Source organism: Solea solea, chromosome 19, assembly GCF_958295425.1.
Source record: "Solea solea chromosome 19, fSolSol10.1, whole genome shotgun sequence".
NCBI classification, from domain to species: domain Eukaryota; kingdom Metazoa; phylum Chordata; class Actinopteri; order Pleuronectiformes; family Soleidae; genus Solea; species Solea solea.
This window is the reverse complement of record NC_081152.1, coordinates 14707282-14725310: the sequence shown is the minus strand read 5'-3', so window position 1 is coordinate 14725310 and position 18029 is coordinate 14707282. Positions and strand designations below refer to the sequence as shown.

General features: G+C 38.4%; 2 protein-coding genes across 5 annotated transcripts; one reads left to right on the top strand and one right to left on the bottom strand.

Moving 5' to 3' along the window:
* Nucleotides 1–2662: 2662 nt before the first annotated feature.
* anxa3b (annexin A3b) lies at nucleotides 2663–8086 on the top strand. Of its 4 annotated transcripts, none has more exons than XM_058617162.1 (14): nucleotides 2663–2799; nucleotides 3191–3231; nucleotides 3313–3360; nucleotides 3458–3545; nucleotides 4186–4280; nucleotides 4385–4498; nucleotides 4933–5023; nucleotides 5174–5253; nucleotides 5895–5951; nucleotides 6039–6132; nucleotides 6567–6662; nucleotides 6756–6814; nucleotides 7122–7244; nucleotides 7709–8086. In XM_058617162.1, exons 2-14 carry the CDS (start codon nucleotides 3220–3222, stop codon nucleotides 7766–7768), a joined length of 1017 nt encoding a protein of 338 aa, XP_058473145.1. In that variant the 5' UTR covers nucleotides 2663–2799; nucleotides 3191–3219; the 3' UTR covers nucleotides 7769–8086. The 4 variants fall into 4 exon arrangements, with proteins under 4 accessions (XP_058473145.1, XP_058473146.1, XP_058473142.1 ...); XM_058617163.1 differs by having other exon boundaries at nucleotides 2729–2799; nucleotides 3197–3231; XM_058617159.1 differs by lacking the exon at nucleotides 2663–2799 and adding an exon at nucleotides 2874–2959.
* A 48-nt stretch (nucleotides 8087–8134) lies between these two features.
* Nucleotides 8135–17855, bottom strand: rcl1 (RNA terminal phosphate cyclase-like 1). Its single transcript, XM_058617158.1, has 9 exons — nucleotides 17625–17855; nucleotides 16071–16142; nucleotides 15688–15863; nucleotides 14667–14741; nucleotides 14429–14553; nucleotides 14127–14252; nucleotides 13337–13493; nucleotides 9557–9660; nucleotides 8135–8319 (listed from the first exon to the last, which is right to left on the bottom strand). The coding sequence occupies exons 1-9, from the start codon at nucleotides 17752–17754 to the stop codon at nucleotides 8166–8168; spliced, it is 1119 nt and encodes a 372-aa protein (XP_058473141.1). The 5' UTR covers nucleotides 17755–17855; the 3' UTR covers nucleotides 8135–8165.
* Between the last annotated feature and the right edge of the window lie 174 nt (nucleotides 17856–18029).

Here is an 18029-nt window from a genome sequence, read left to right as displayed (position 1 = left end):
TTCTAGTCATTAATTCATTCATTACTTCACTCATTCATTCATTGGCTGGAGCCTATCCAAGCTGACATAGGCCAAACAGGGTTACACCCTGGACAGGTCTGTTTTCCAGAGGTATTAAACGCAAATGACCTTGGGCCCATCTTGTCTGGCCAATAGGGGGCCAGTCAAGTGAACTTTAATAAAAAAATAAAATAAAGAAAAAATAGTTTGAGAACTAGTTGGTGAAAAGGACAAAAATCAGAGCTGGTGAACAAAATTTACATATAAAAAAAGGTAATAGTAAAAGTGTTGGAAAATGGCTCAGTAGCAACCCCAAAAGTGGAAACCCAGCTGGACATTGCGGAAAAATAAGTTGCACCAAATTTTAACAAAACTTGGTGGAAACATTTTACAGCCCAAGACAAACAAAAGTTCATTGGCACCATGGCTTCAACTCAACAGGAAGTCAGCTATTTTGTAAATAAAGGAATCATACCTACATTAAGAAAACAAAAACATGTCAATTTGTACTAGACACATTAAAGATGAAAAGTTATCAAAAGGCCTTGCAGATTCAAAAGAGCGTGACCACAACCACCATCGGAATTTGGGTTGATATCGACTATTTGCCACGTAACATGACCTTTGCTATACATTGACCAATCGGCTTGAAACTTCATATGCGATACAAGAGACGGTCCCCGAACACGTCTATGAACATAAACTTCATTCAAAAGTAAGTCAGCCATTTGGAATGCAGCCGCCGTTTTGCTATGAAACAGGAAGTGGCCTGTAACTTTGTTGTACATTTACCAATCTGTTTGAAACTTCATACGTGAGACAAGAGACCTGGACGGCAGGGGCGTCACTAGGTTTTAAGGACAGGGGGGGCTTAGCCCCCAGGAGATGCACAGAATGTGAGCGAACGTTTAATTTCACAAACAGCTAACAAAAACTGAGAAATGGCACGTTTTGGACAGATTTAACAGAGATACTTTACTGTGCAAATGTTTTAGGCCACCATTACATTTTTAACACAGTACAACAACAAACACAGGAAGTACTGTATGTTTACAGCATTAACAACAACAACAAAAAGAAAAAAATCCACATAGTTACAGTGCCGTATTTAACCAATGCTTCTTATTCATTAAGAGCCCACATGTATTAGCCAAAACTGTATGCAAAAAAAAGAGCACTGTGTTCTCAGAAAGTACACCATTTTAAAATAACATGGCTACAATTGGCAGCTACTTGGTGGGTGGAAGCATCAAAGAATGTCGTCTGTTTTTAAGGGTGGCAAAGGCGTCTATCACTCTATTGTGATTTAGGTGCTGAAGCTCCTCTTTTTCAATTGACATGACTGCAAGACTGTGAATGCCATGACTTTCACTCACAACACAATAATTGTTTACTCCCAAATATTTTGAAGTCACACAGAATATATTTTGGGCACATATGTGACTAAAATGGTTGTAATTTTAAGCCCTGAAAAAATATAACTTAATTACATAAATTACAGTTATATTAAGGTACTCTTGAAAATATTTGGGCCAGGCTAATTTGGCTTATACATCACTCTCTTGTAGGGATGCACGATATATCGGCATTAATATTGGTATCGGCCGATGTTCGTCATTTTTTAACATATCGGCATCGGTCCAATGTGTAAAACTGCGCCGATTTTAACAACCGATGTTAATACCCGTCTATTTGCTGTTTGTGTATGTGTGTCGGGAAGGGGAGGCCATGCTGCATTTCTTTGAACATGTTACAGTGACGCAAGTGCAGCAGGGTGTGTGTGTGTTGAGGAGAGATAATGTCAGCGGTGTGGGCGTTTTTTCAGGGTGTCGATAGAAGATACGCGAAAAGCATTATGCAACACTTGCAAAGTTGAGATAGGCCTGCAGTCATAGGCCTAATGACGCCACTGACTCTCCTAAATAAAAGCTCAAGTTAAATAAGTTAATAAATAAGTTAATAAATAAAATTATTTAGGGGGGCTTAAGAATATTTTAGGGGGGCTTCAGCCCCCCTAAAATAGGCCTAATGACGCCACTGCTGGACGGAAAACATCAGCACATGAAAACTAAGTCAAGGGCATAGTGCCACCAGCTGACAGAGCAGCGGCTGCGATGGCCCGCACAATGCTGCCTGCAGCCTTAAATATTTTTAAATTTCTTTTCTTTTCTAATATTTGCTTCATTTTCTACCTCCTCTGGTCAAAATTCCCCAGCTCCACTCTGGACACATACCCTGGTATACACAGTAGGACAGTATTTTCCTCCAAGCACCACCAGAGGAAAACTAGGTACCACTGGTGGTAGACGTACCACAGTTTTAGAACCGTGGTAAATTTATATTCGATAAATGGGTTAATTATTTATATTTAATAAAACAAAATATATTGGGGCTATACATTTCGGGCTTGGTTTGTCGCTAGTGGAGGAGTGTAAACAATGAGGCAGTCAGGGTTAATATAGCCCTGCCCTAAAATCAAACACCACTTCTTTACACCGGCTGTTACAAAGCTTTGTGAGTTGCTGCTGAAATCTAATGGCTGTAGTAAAAGATTTTGCAATGTTATATTGTAAAGTGAAGAAAAAAGCAGTTACTTAGTGGTGTGCCGAGGATACACTGTTGCAATTTAAACTGTGACATGGCAACACACTTACTGTGTACACATGAGGAGGAGCTTCTGGGAAACGTCTCCATGAATCTACTCCCCGCTATGGGCGTTTCCTGTCTAACTTTTCCTGAAAGGTGTGGCGATTTTTCTCAAACTGAAAATCCGGCTTTGACACTGATCCTGTCGCTTAGGTAAGACGGAATCTATCTAATTTACTGCTTCTTCTTTTTTTTATATAAACGCACGTACACGTTTGTTTCTCCATTCGGTTGCCATTGTTGTTTTTTTCCACGCTGATGGTGGCGAAATGCGCTTTTAGTTCACAGCACTCGACGTTGGTTGATGATACAGGTTTGATTTATTCTGTCAGCGTGTTCATCGGCAATATTTGCTGCGTAATTGCGCAGAGAAACGGAGAGGATTCGTCTTGTTTTTTCCGAAATAGAAACCTGAAGCGCTGGCAGTGAAAGTTTAGATGATGACGATGAGGATGCAGAATCAGATCAGTTGAGGACAGGATTATATGATATCACTATACAGTTTTATTAAATATTAATACGATATTGTCTTTCTTCTTTATAGTTCAAGGACTTTCCTCTACAAACACAACCATGTCTGCGTGGGTGAGTATTGAGTGATAAGATGATTTAATGTATATTAATCATACAGAATGAGGAAGAAACATTTGTTAATTTTAACTGTAGGGTGACTTGGACCTGCTTTTAGACTCCCCCTCCTCTCTGACTGTGACAGTAAGTGAGACAAAAGCCTTTTCATGGAGGTTATGATTATTTGCTACTACTTGAATGTATTTAAGACAAATGTAACAGTTTATTTGTCTCTTGTCAGTCCAATACAAGAGGAACTGTGAAGGAAAAGCCAAACTTCAAAGCTGAAGAGGATGTGTCCGCACTGAGAAAAGCCATCGAGGGTCTGGGTAAGATATGACCATCTGCACACTGTATATTCTGGCTTCTGGGTGTTTTATTAAATCATGTAAAGCCTTTAAATCACATTTTACTGAGTTAAAAAGGCCTTACCTCCATTTCATTAGGATCAGCATTAGTAATGGATAGATTTGGACAAAATATATCTGGGGGTGTGGGTTCAGCTCCAATGAAGAAATGATGGTTGTCTACGGTTAAAATATAATTGCTAACCCTGTGTGACATATTGAGTGTGTTGTCACTTTGTGAGTTTGTGGTTTGCAGTTCAATTTAATTTTATTTGTCTAGTGACAAATCACAACATACATTATGTCAAGGCTCTGTACATAGTAAGGCAGAAACCTTCACAGTATTATAGGGAGAAGGGAAACACAACAATTCACACAATGAGCAAACACGAGACATCAGTGGGGATAAAAACAACAATTCACTTATAAAAGGAAGACCAGTTGCGGTGGAAGGAATAATTGGGGGACGGAGAGAAAGGGAATGAAGGAGGTGAAGGAGAGTGAAACCGGGTGCTTTCTCTTGTCTTCAGGCTGCAATAATTATTGTTTAATAATAGTTATTTTTGATGTTTGTCCATAAAATCCATAAAATAACACAGAAGTATTTTCCCCTTCTTTACAGGAACAACAGAAAAAACAATCATTGAAGTGTTGACCAAAAGAAGCAATGCTCAGCGCCAGCTTATTGCTAAGGCCTATGAGAAAAGCACAGGAAGGGTAAATCAGAGCGTGTTGATTTTAAATATTCATCATGTGACATGCAGAAAATGTGAGGCAGGTGGAGTAATGTTTGTGTGTCATCATCAAACCTTCTCCTTTAGAAATTAGCAGATGACCTGGAGGGTGAGACCCATGGAGATTTTGAGGACTTGTTAGTAGCCTTGGTTACACCTCCTGGTGTGTATGACTCCCATGAAGTCATCAAAGCCATTAAGGTGAGATTGTTTTTCCTAACGAGACACAAAAACAAGTGTAATTTCTTTAAAAACAGTAGGGATGCACGATATCAGTATCGGCAGATATTGACTTTGACGTCGGATAGCGGCAAACACGCCAGTTGGGCACAGGGGAAAAAAAACTTGTATATATCAGTATCGGCAGTGTTTTAATGTAACAAAGTACAAATACTTTGCTACTGTACTACTAACTTTTACTCCACTACATTTCCTTTTCTCTTTGTTACTCGTTACTACCAAATAAAATCAGAAGGAGAAGTATTTATATAGAGCTTTTCTTTTCCAAGCACTCCCGATATATCGGCATATTGGATTTCGATATCATGCATCCCTAATAAAGCTCTTTATTCGTATTCTCATTTTGCTCTAAGAACTCATTATTACATGTTACTTTATGTGTGTGTTACTTTCAGGGTGCAGGCACCACAGAATGCACGCTGACAGAAATCTTTTCCTCAAGATCCAACAGACAGATCAAAGCCCTGTCTGAAGCATACCAGGCAGGTTTGTATCATCATCATCATCATCATCATCATCATCGTCATGAAATTTCACCGTCTAGTTTCTGACTCAAGTATATTGCGAAACAACAAAAGGGCAGATGTTCATGCTGCTATGTGTCTGAATTCCTCTTCTTGTGCTTTTCTGTCCAAGAAACTGGAAAATCTATGATTGATGATCTGAAGTCGGAAGTGTCTGGAGATTACGGCAAAGCACTGTTCATCTTGGCTGAGGTACGAATAAAAAAAAAACAACCCCAATACACTGAATATAAAAGAGTGTTGGAGTTATCAGAAGCTATTTCCAGCAAATAAGAATCAGAACCAAAAGAAAATATAATAGTACAAATGTAGCAGCCGTCTACCAGGGCTACCTACATCCAGGCTCGAAGATGTCAAAAATCAGCATTCCCTTTTCTACTTATCAGTAGAAACTGCAACTAGGATGTTGTATGAAAGACAAAATAAAATCAACACAAATCACATGTGTAACATGAGAAAATGTATTTTCCACTAAGGATGGGAATTGGTATCGGTCAATATTCGTATCTGTCTGATAAGTATCAGCAAAACCATTTTAGCTGAGTCATGTTTGGGCTGTTAATTACTTTGTCTTTGGGAGAACAATACTGTTTACACAGTTGGATCATTTGGTCTTTGAAATGACTCAGCACACATGTTCATAAATATATCGGAAATAATATCGGTAGATACTCAAGTTTTTGATATCGGTATCAGGACATCCCTTATTTTCAACAATGTGTTAATCTTTGCCAAACACACTGTAGAAACTGTAATGACGGGATTAAAATTAAATTCACTAAGGCTTACCTTTACAAATACACCCAATTACCTCCCTCTGTTCATCCTCACAGGGGAAGAGAGATGAGAGCACCAATGTGGATAAAGCCAAGGCTACAGCTGATGCTAAGGTAAATTCACTACATTAAAATCATTCATTTGTGTTTGGTCAATCCTTTTTTTCCCCGCTCTCACTCTTACCATGTTTTTTGACCCAGGTGTTGTATGAAGCAGGAGAGAAGAAGTGGGGAACCGATGAGTCCAAGTTCATCGACGTCCTGTGCCACAGGAGTGTCCCCCAGCTGCGACAGAGTGGGTCACACATTTTCTCTGTTAATCAAATTAATTTCAGGGGAGAAAAAAAAAAGACAGTATCATGTTGTAGTGAGCAATATCTGAGGCTGAGCTCTGGCTCACTGAGCTCCATGCAAATGTCAGTGTGTGAACATGCTGATGCAAAGCAGGTACAATGCAAAATGAGTCATCACAAGTTCCATGGAAACCTCAGCATTAGTACGTTTTGCAGTTATTGAGTCACAATCTCATGACAGTCAAGATATTTATTTAGAAGATAAAAATGTTCACCTCATGGTGGCAGTAGAGGTAAGCATTGCATCAATCACACAAACATGTATAGTAAAATCTTCCTGATGCCTTTTTTATGTTGCCAGTTTTGCTGTTGCAGATTCAACAGGGAATAAAAGTTGTATTTAAGATTTAAAGTCTTTGTTATTATGTGTCCACAGCTCTCATAGAGTACAAGAACATCAGCAAAAAGACTCTGCAGGAAAGCATCGAGGGCGAAATGTCTGGAGACCTGGAGGAGCTACTAGTGGCTATTGGTGAGAGAAACATGTCTCTGCATTTTTGCCTCAGCTTTATTTTATTCTAAGACATTTGACACTAAAATAAACCTTCTATATTTGTCTGTGTAGTTAAATGTGTGAAGAACGTCCCCGCGTACCTCGCCGAGAGGCTTTTCAAGGGCATGAAGGTAAGCTGAACACACACACACAAAAAAAAATTTACATACTGTTTGGTTGCAAAGTGCGTTTGTTTTCTGCACAGCAGACAGTTGCATTCATCTCCGCTGGTGTGGAAAGTAATGTTAAGCCTTTGCTCTGCTGCTGCTTTGACTAAAAGTGCAACATTGGTTGAACTGTGTCAACAGGCTTTTACATCAATAGATAACCACAATACATTGTTCTATATTTAAAGTGAACAATAGTAGTGATGGCTGAGAATTTACAAAGTGTTTCAATTGATCTACTTGCGTCTCTTCTTTGTCCTGTTGTGTCCAGGGCGCCGGGACCACAGAGTCCGTTTTGACCAGGATTATCGTCAGTCGCTCCGAGATTGATTTGATGGACATCAGAGCCGAGTACAAGAAGCTGTTTGGATATTCCCTCTACTCCCAGTTAGAGGTCAGTACATATACTGTATATACACATATATATATATACACACACACATATATACATATATATATATATATATATATATACATATATACATATATATATATATATATATACACATACACACACATATATATATATATATATATATATATATATACACACACACATATATATATACACATATATACATATACATATATATACATATACACACACATACATATATACACACATATACACACACATACATATATATATACACACACATATACACACACATACATATATATACACACATATACACCCACATACACATATATATATATACATACATATACACACACATACATATATATACACATACACATACACATATATATATATATATAGCTAAGATTTAAGTGTCACCGTCTTGTTTTTAAACGTTGCACATGATTTTTGTTTTCCTTTCCGTTATGTTTGTGCAGTCTGAAGTTTCGGGCGATTACGGCGACGCCCTCAAGACTCTCTGCGGCCAAGATGACTAAACTTGTCTTCTGATGAGAAACACATGGTTTGAAGTGAAGTTTTACTCCTAAGGAGAGTAGGAAAAACTACCCATCTAATGACCGGTCGCTAACCTTTTCATTCATCTGATACATTGCCTGAACTTTTGATAATTGAATCGTTTTTAATGTGGAACCAGGCCTTTGTTTCCACTTAAGAGTGGATGATTAAAACAAAAACACTTAAGGAGTCTTAACATCCTTGTTATATGAAGATGCTACTAATGTCTAAATGTTTCTTATGCATTTCATCGTTTATGTACCACAAATTGTCCGAATAAACGGCAATGTGCACACAAACGCCCAGTGTCATGACTTTAAATGTGAGTGAGTGACAAGGCAACACCATAATGTTTATATATATAAAAAAATAGAGATTTTATTTAAGAGTTTTGTTCAAGTTGCTGTAGCCGACTCCTACACACGTCATGAGGACCTTGTCTCCTCCTTTCCTTTCGTCTTCTAAAGGCTTCTGGACCTCGATCTTGAACATGATTTGGAAGAAATCTCTAATGTGTCTGAGAAACTCAATCCTGGAGAGACAACACAGAGAGAAAGAGGGAAAAGTTATTTTACAGTTATAAACATGTCAATAAATAACTTACCATCTCAAATTCTGTTACTGAATTAAATCATATAACAGATATATTTTTGAGGTTTTGCTGTAATCTTTTGGATATAATATGTATTTAAATAACATTTTATTCAATTTTATACAATGAACAAAAATACAACAACATTTTATCCAATTAGAGACATAATAGTGCATAGTGCATTACTTTTGGAGCCATCTCATGTCATATGATTTGTGATGCCAGAATGATCTTGACCATTAAGTGCTTAATTTAAAAAATAAAAACCCTTTGTCTCGTTCATCAGAATGGGACAGATGGTCAAAACTGTTACGCCTCTGGCCACAGCTCTGGCATGGATTTACAAAAGTAGGAAATTACATTTCACTTTCATTTTTATTCATTACTGCTCATGGAATGTCTTGACTTTTTTTTTTTTACTTTTTCTATCCCCACGATAGAGGGATTTCCTATGTCTTAGATAAAATATATTCCATCTATATCAATAAAAAAAACAAACTCAGATAGTACATTTTATGTTGGGCTTACACCATATGCGGTCTCCTTCAAATGTTGTCTATAAAATTGAATTCAAAAAACAAATATGTATACATTTAAAGCAAGTATCACAGAGGTTTATCAAAGCAGCATTTGAGAGTTACAGAAGCAGGTCGTATTTCTGTCATTTACGTTACCTGAGTAAGAGGAGGAATGCATTGTGATGGCACTGCCAATCTTCAGTTATCATAGTACTGTACTTGAGAGGGACACAGCACCGGTACCATGATAACTGAAAATGGACAGTTCATTAGTTCACTCCTCATCCCCGGTGATGATGATCACGTCTAAAATCAGCTCTATGTTCATTTTTTGTCTTCTTTATCCATAAACATTGAAATAAATACTTCATAGAAACATATCTTTGACAATTTGACCAAACACCTTTGTAATTTAAGTACTGTCAAAGATTTGACTTTAACTGGACTGCATTGGGAGATGGGAAAAAAAGTCTTATTCTTCAAAAATAAATCACAAAAACAAACAAACTACAACTCTGGATTACTCTCACTTACCAGCTAGTGGACTAGTAGAAGAATAACTACATGTGCATTCCACTACATACTGTGGTGAATGTGTTCATTAACTCTTGAATAAGCTGCGAGTCTGTTTTGTAAAGTTCATTGAGAAAATGACTTACGTGTACGGGGAGAGAGGACCGAGCAGAACCTTGGAAACGTCCTGTTGGCCAAGGGTCATCAAGAGCAGTGCCAGGCTCTGATTGGACGAATCCACGCAGCCACCCTAAAAACAGAGAAAGGGGGAGGGGACAGGGGGGCAACGCGTTTTAGCAACAAAAACAACATTGATGTCCGTCACAGAGGTGGAGATGATTAAGAAGGACTCAGTAACCCCGGTCATGAAAGGAAAACACTGACACAGGGACTATTTTTATTTACAGATATTAAATTAACGGCAGAAACAGAATCAAATTGAAAAGATCTTACCGCTATTATTCTTTTTAAGTCGGTGAGTGCATTTCACTCTGAGGTAGCTTTTCTTGAGTGGGCAATATGACTGTATATTTCTTTTATAATTTTACCCAACTGCGATACATTTTCCTCCTCCCTCAGCCCTGACCTCTGAACGTGCCCCTCAGCTGAATTCCACCATTTCCTTGGACATACAAGATATTTAGAGGACAGAGGATCCACTCTCTGTATCCAAGTGATCACATGCCATCTCGATTACTCAACAATTACGTGCTATTCTCCGCGGGACTGGACACACCCAAGAGCATTTAATAAACTGGTTATCTGCTCATCGTTTTAATAAGACATTCTCCATTTTATGCCCTCCATCGGTTCCTACTGTGCATCCATTGTATTGCAACCCAACCGTTTGACATTTCTTGACAACCTTGTCAGCACCAATATGATTTGATTACATGAATTCAATCACTGGGACCATGGAAAAAAAAAAACTAAGGAGACACTGTTTTGAATGTTGGTGAAGCACAGAGTCTTTTTGTTAAATAAATTTATTTAAAAAAAAAGAGTCAATAATGATAAACTACAGCTTTAAAATGACTTATTTCCAACATTTGACTCCATTATAAGAATTATAATCTGCAGGGTTATTACCTTTAAATGTTTACTTCTAACTGTCTAGATCCATGAAAGAGTTTTAACATTTAATGCTCAAAGTATTTGACCAAACAAAACATGCTGTATTCACTTTAGCGGCCAAAACAATTACATTTATAAGCGAGGTTTTCAGAAAGCATGGAAAGACTAACCATTGACAAAATGTTGTGCCTGAGCACCTTACCTCAGATTGCCGTGTGATGGACTACACACATTTGAATAATCTATTTAAACTTTTCCACAACATGTCCTCCATGCCAACCCATAAAATTAAAAAAACAAAAAAAAAGTTCTGCATTAATTCAATATCTGTCGGGTAATTTTCAGGCGCTGCCTTTCAAAAGGACACATCACGTCCCAAGAGACGAGCAGAGCAGCCAACCAGACACGAGGCCCTGTGAAACAAAAGTCCCTTGAATCCCACAAGGAAACGACAACCTCCTTTCAATTCAGAGTAAGAGGATGCGGACAAAAATCAAGCGAGTTATAAACTGTTAAAAAAGGAGAAATGCAAGTTTTTCCATTTATTAGCCTGACGGTGAATAATGTCCGAGGTAAAGGCCCAAATTTACAGCAGGAGAAACGACCTGATGTGTTCTGAATATAGTGAGGGCAACTAATCACAATTCGGTAGAATTTTAAAGTATATAAGAAAGTAAAATCTGAGCCTTACTATCAAAATGTATTGATTAGACCTTGGACCTTGAGACAAAAATAACCACTACTCACTACATTGAACTTATTGAATTGTAACTGTAAGCAAAACCTCATTCTCAAAACACTGTTAAATGTTCCTCAATTTTAAGACGGCACCACTTACATCAGCTTCTGTCCAATGTTGATGTTGCTTCCAAAAACAAAATGTCCATCATGTAGCTTTGGTTTACTACAAGAAGACCGTACTGATTAACCATAGAACAAACAGACGTGTGCTCAAACACAGAACACCCATGCCCTTTCATGTGAATCCGGCCAATTTCTTTTCCTTCCACGTTGTTTTCTTTTCATAAATTAACAATCCAAGCAGGAGTCACATATCCATGTTTGTCTTCTTCTAATCGCAAACGTAGAAATCACAGTTCGGTCGGAAAATCAGCGGTGACTGAAATGCTGTATAATTTCTCCAAAATGAAAATTCTACCTGTTCGTTCACCAGCGGAAGCTTTGTGGCGAACAAGAAAGGAACGAGACATTGCCAGAATATTAATTCTCCTTCCTCAAAGTCCGCTAAACAGAGACGTTTGCTCCCCACACTGTGGCTTGGAGTTAAGAGGCTGCATCCAACAATATTCCTCTTTCAGAGTTAATCAGCACTACCCTGACCAGCTAACTGGACTCACATGGCTCTATGAGAGACGACTCAAAGGCAGAACCATGCGGTGGCAAAGTGAAGTCACAAAGTCACTGGATTTAATTGTATTTATATATATATATTCTGATGAAGTGGGCTCTTTTTTTGCTGTGCGACTGTGTGCGAGACTGTTTGTGCCTTTGTGCATTTATAATACTAAAGTCACTATTGTTCAGTCACACCAGGGGAAACGCGATATAAGCGGAAATATGTGGATACAGTACATGTTTGTTTTAGCCCAGTGACAAAATATGCCTGTAAATGTCCACTTATACATTTATTTTATTTATAACGATATATAACATGATACATCTGCTCCACCCAATGAACAGAAAAACTAGTGTAGTTAGTTATTTTGGAGTTCAGTCACTGGCATTTGACCTCTACCTTCTGTGACATTAAAGGCTGAACAATTAATCATTTCCTAAACAATAACACAATTTGAAACAAAGCAAATCAAACATAACGTGTAAATGATGTTGTTCTCGAGTGTCTTGTTTTGTCCACAAACCAAAAATGATTCGGTTTTAAAGATTTCTTTGTCGTATGGAGCAAGGAAACCAGAACCAGAAGATATTCACAGTTAAGAAGCAGAAAAACCATAAAGCTTGTTTTAATCATTGAAATAACACCAACAAATTCACCCGATTATCAAAAGAGTTGACGATTCATTTAGTTATAGATTAATAATCGAAAAATTTAATAACTGTTGCAGCCCTAGTGCTATGTAAAACTGTAAAAATGTAAAACAAATGTGTGAAACCACTCCCATCTAAAAATTCACAATTCAGCTCATAATTGCAATATTGGTCAGAAAAACTAAATTTGTGCACAAAATGTTAACTGGAAAAATTAGAAAGAATTAATTTATAAGCAAGTAAATAGGTGTCAGGATGGATCTGCAGTCCTTTTAAAAATGGTTAAAAAAATAAATAAGTTGGGACAGAGTAAGATCCCTTGGTCATTCTTTGAACAACATAGGAGCTTATTTTCAATAAACTCACAAAAAATGTGTGAGTTAAGATATGTTCAGGAACACACAGGCCTCATCAAACTATAGTATCATCTCTACCAAATGTCACAATTTTAAATACAAGTTCCCTTTCATTTCTATCTACATTGCGGTTCTACCCACAGTTTGTCACATGAATTCCAGACTGAGGTTAACGGTCACAACGAGATAATGCTGGTAAACAAAGACAGTGAAAGTCATTGTGGCGTGCTGGGTTGATTAAGTGTATTGTCTGTGTCTGTCAGGTATTCCCCAAGAATTCTGAATTGTGCAGCCACGGGAAACCGATTCTCGAGCCTCTGTTCGCAAGATCCTGATATCATCTTACAAAGGTAATTTATATTTTTCCTCCAATGGAGTCACAAAACAAAGTGTGATTTCAGCCGCCTCATGTCATTACCATCATATTGTCATGGTGTGTGTGTGCCAATAATGTGTGTACTGTAAATACAAGGCGTGTGCTGCTCTCACCCGATGCACCTCCTCTAAAAGAAGCTTGGCACAGTTACGACCGAGGTCCTCTGGCAGCACAGGGTCACCCTGTCCTTGCGGTGTGGACGACATCTCCGCACTGAAGAAGGAGCCGTTCAGTGTCTCTGCCACCAGTGTCAGGCCAAAACCTGGAGACCTAAATGTTAACACATAGAGATACTGTAAGTAGAAATAACTGGATATTAAAGTGAATATGTACTCTCACCACCTCACTTTATTAGGTATACCTGTTCAAATACTTGTTGATGGAAATAAGGAATCAGACAATCACATGGCAACAACCCAATGCATTTACACATGTAACCCTTATGTGATCGACAGGATTTTGCATGCATACTTCTCATTACCTCAACTCCTAATAGAGCTTTAGTGCCCGTATACTTGTCATTACGGTAGAACCTCAGGACTTCTCCGCTAACAACCGTCCAAACAGACAAGATTCAAAGTCACTGAACATTTTTTAACAATACTACAGCCATAAAATCATTATAAATACAGGTAGCCACATTATCTTGATGGTCATAAGAGGGTTAAAGACAAGCTGCTGAATTACAAATCATTGATTTGAGTGACTTTGAATGCACAACCATCTCAAAAGGTTTCCAGTGAGTGAATGATGAGAAAAAAAAGGAGAAATGTCTCAGATAAGACTGGACAGACAGACAACACAAAACCCATGTTAGTTACTCATTATAGCCAAGGTAGAGTAGAAACACCTCAGTGGGTACTGGCACTTTATTAGGTGTCCTAATAAAGTGTAGGCACTCACTTGCCCGAGTTGGCCCCTTTCATGTGGTCTGTGTAGATGTAGATGTCTGGAAGGAACTGGTTGAGGACGGCCCTGGCAGAGTCCACTATTCTGTTGGCCATCTGAGGAGAAACTCGCACCGAATATCTGAGTTCAGAGAGTCAAGGCTTTGGCAATAAAGTGGGCAAATAGACACTCAACACATTCAGTGATTATTTATTGATTAAATGCTCAAACTTAAGGAAAAACTGAAAGCTGAAGCCGTCATGATGAGCTTTTTATGATTTAATAACCACTTTGGTCTTAATTGACTCTAAGGATACGCAACTCCTCTGATCCTCTTGATTTTTCCCGGGTCAGTCAGCTGCACGGGCCTGATGGTCCTGCGGACAGGACATGTGAAAACTACCTCTCCTCCCCCACCAGGGGCCATTCCCCTCTTCACCACCTGAGGAAGCAACACAGAGAATGAAGGACTTTTTCATGTAGCAGCAAGAAAATTAAATAATATATTGTATATATAAAAATGTTAATGCTTATCAAAGGCCATCATGTCCTAACCTTAAGATCAATACCCTCTCCATCAATGCCAAACTTCTTCATCAGAGGCAGTGCTGTGGTCTTCAGCAGGTCAACCTGAAAGAGACAGTGTTTAACGCCTTTGAATGCAACCATCTTTAGGAAAAACAAATAAACAATTAGCATAAAGTCCAAGACAGTCTGAAATGTTTCATTTGTCAACACGGTAACAAGCAAAAAATACTGCTTGGTGTTTCTATGGCAACACCTCTCTCCAGTATCTCCAGCTCATTCTAAAAGTCTATTTTATTGGCTCTAGTCTCTCTGAAACAATGCAATAAGCTCAAAATGGATGATGCAATGCTGGAGACTGGCCTGCGGTAACAAGATGTAAACAAACTCGGAGGCAAAGGAGTTCGGAGACAAAATGGGAGTCTCAAAATTCACAATGTGCATTGAACAGAGGAGGATGTTTTAACGCCATTTCAGTGTTTCTCCGAGGTTTATCAACTGTTACATAAACCCGATTATGATCTTCGCCTATTGAATTACCAGTTCTTTGCAGCAGCATTGCTTATTCAAATGGGCATATACAGTAATTGCACATAATGATGTGTGCACAAGAGGGCAGTGTCCCTTTGGATTTGGTAGGTGTGCACTTAACCACAACATAGTTTACATATTCTGTGCAGAATGCAGCATGCTCCAGCACCACCCTGTGTGATCATGAGCCAACGCAGTCAAACTCAAACCAGAAGTACAAAAATGAGAAACAAAAGACAGTCCTTGCAGAGTATTCGCCAGAACAGTGGTTTCTAAAACAGAGGGGTTTGCGGGAACATTTAGCATAAATCCAAAACAAGTTGAAAACCAATAAAAAATAATACCTTTTTATCATAATTGCCACATAAGATATGAAATGTGTGATGCAACCACGCAATTAAAAAAATATGGCATCTGCCATCTGACTGTGGGTCATTTCACAGCACAGCAGGAATTACTTCCACAAGTATGAAAACCCCTGAAACAGACAGTGGTCAGACTGATGTGTGTGTGTCCTCACAGTCGGGTCAGTTGAGTCATTGGTGACGCCCCTCAGAGTGGCCTTCAGTGAGGTCTTCATAAACGGAGCCAGCATGAGCAAGGCTTCAAGATAGTAGCCAATGGAGCGCTGCGTGCTACAGTCATGTTCCACTGAGCCTCCGTACAACAAGCCAGGCTGGTAAAACAACACGGTGCCTGGAGAGGACAGAAACCATGAAGATTTAGGCTTGTGACGCCACAATACTTGCATTCAACTGAGATTTCACTGCATATAATTTGAAGGTTACAGTTCAAGTCTTAGACTTGCCATTACCAGCCCACAGCAAACAGTTATTATATAAACCACATAGTCAGCGGCAAAGAGAACGACAACAGCAGTCATTATATCAAGACAACGTTTACCTGTTTGGTTTATTTCTATTCTGGAGCCATTGGTCACTTTGTCTAACAGTCTGATGAAGCTGGCCTCAAAATCTGCACAAGACGAGAGAGAAATACAAAATCAATACAAATAAAGTTAATAATCATTCACTGTTAAAAAGGGTGCAGGGTTAAGTGAGGTCATTTTCAAGTACTACTGCTCAAACAGTTCATTATATCCATTTTAAAAAACATACAAGAGAGGAAAGAAACAATAAAAAAATTAAAAAGGGAGGAGAGGAAAAAGACAAGAAAATACAGAGCCACATATTTTGTTGTGAAGTTTGACATTTTCCTCACTAATTACCTTTTCAACACTGACATTCTTCTAAAATCTTGTTGCCCTTCCCTCATTTGGTTTGATAGATGTTATTATTTTTTAAACTTTGTACAGGTTATTGATAGTTAAGAAGTCAGCCATTTTGTTTAACTAAACTGCTTTTTATTTGGTTCTCTGTTCGTGGGTTTATATACAATTTGAAATATGAAGAAAGGATGTGTTTGTTTTGTATGCTCCCCCGCCTCATTTCCACACAGATTGACCAATCGATCAATAAATAAAAGAGAGCAAGACTGGGAATATTATTCAGTTACAGAAGCACAGTATCACGCACATGAACTATTGATTTATTTTTTTATAAATAGGAAGTAAAAGAGATGAAATACATAAAACACTAGGGATCAAAATCACTGGATTGGATACATATATTGTATATTTCTTTATGGAAGAAGAATATTTGTTACAAAAATAAAATTACCATAACGGACTGATATCGGTAGATACTCGAGTTTGTGATATTGGCATCATACACGAACATGAAAAAAAAAAATAATAATAATAAAAAAGGGAATTTCTCTGTGAGATGAATAAAGTATCCATCTATCTATCGAACATGGTATCGTGGTGCTATCCCTACAAAATACACAAGTACTTATAAGAGCAAAATGTAAGAGAAGATACAAGAATAAGAACATATGTCATTGTCTACAAAAGGAAAACTATTAATATACTAAAATGAAACAGCGAAACAGAAAATAACATGAAAATGCAGTTATATAAACACAACGGTATTGTTTTTCAAAGTAATGCAAATTACCAAAGTTCCTGATTCTTGTATTTTAGGATAATATGCTGAAATAAGTGCGGTTTGTCCAAAGTCATGTCTAAGTCATAGCAAGTTATGTAGAATAAAGCAAACGAATGCTCTTTTTTTACATTTTCCGTCGTTTCCCAAAAACATATGGAGCCAAGTAAGAGTTCCAGTATTTACATTTGAAACTTACGAAAATGTACCATAAGTCACATATTTACAGAGAGACATCGATGTTAAGTCTCCCGTCATGAGATAAAACACCACATGGCTTCGTGCCGTGTGGTGAAAAGTGAATTTTATCTTAAATTCAACACCAACTACGCCTCATCGTTTCCTCCACGCCCGACGCCCAGTGATGAATCTCACTCCCAACTGCGTAACAGCTAGCACTTAGCCTCCGAGCTAACTGCGACGCCACATGCAGAGTGAAGCAGCGACTCACCGCGTAAGCCCGGGTCTTCCTCTCTGGACCGTACGTTCTTGATTTTGACACGCTTCCCGCTGAGTGTGGACAAAACCAGCCGCTGTCTGAAGAAGTTGCAGCCGTCGTAGACAAGTCCATGACTTGCCATGTTATTGTTGTTTCTGCTTGGCGTCAGTGGGAAATCCACGTGTGTTTGTCCGGGAAGACGTTCAGTCTGGGGAGACGAGGGGGACGGCAGCCCACGAAGACCAATAATGTGTTGTTTTTAAAACGTCTGCGCTACCACGGTTTGCCACTAGATGGCATCAGATCCTAATTTTTGAATACGGAGTGGGCGTGGTTTTAAGACCCTATAGCGTCGTGTCTTAAAGGAACAGAGTGTGATAATGAAATGTAAACAAGGACAAAACACTGACAGAGAAC

Bases quoted from the DNA above. Each gene is read 5' to 3' on its own strand.
- rcl1 (XM_058617158.1), bottom strand. From the start codon at position 17,754: ATGGCAAGTCATGGACTTGTCTACGACGGCTGCAACTTCTTCAGACAG. The intron at 15,864-16,070 runs GTAAACGTTGTC...TGTCCTCTCCAG, and splicing joins AATAGAAATAAACCAAACAG to GCACCGTGTTGTTTTACCAG. The intron at 14,742-15,687 runs GTGAGGACACAC...TGTCTCTTTCAG, and splicing joins ATGACTCAACTGACCCGACT to GTTGACCTGCTGAAGACCAC.
- anxa3b (XM_058617159.1), top strand. From the start codon at position 2,905: ATGGTGGCGAAATGCGCTTTTAGTTCACAGCACTCGACGTTGGTTGAT. The intron at 4,499-4,932 runs GTGAGATTGTTT...TGTTACTTTCAG, and splicing joins AAGTCATCAAAGCCATTAAG to GGTGCAGGCACCACAGAATG. The intron at 5,254-5,894 runs GTACGAATAAAA...TCATCCTCACAG, and splicing joins CACTGTTCATCTTGGCTGAG to GGGAAGAGAGATGAGAGCAC.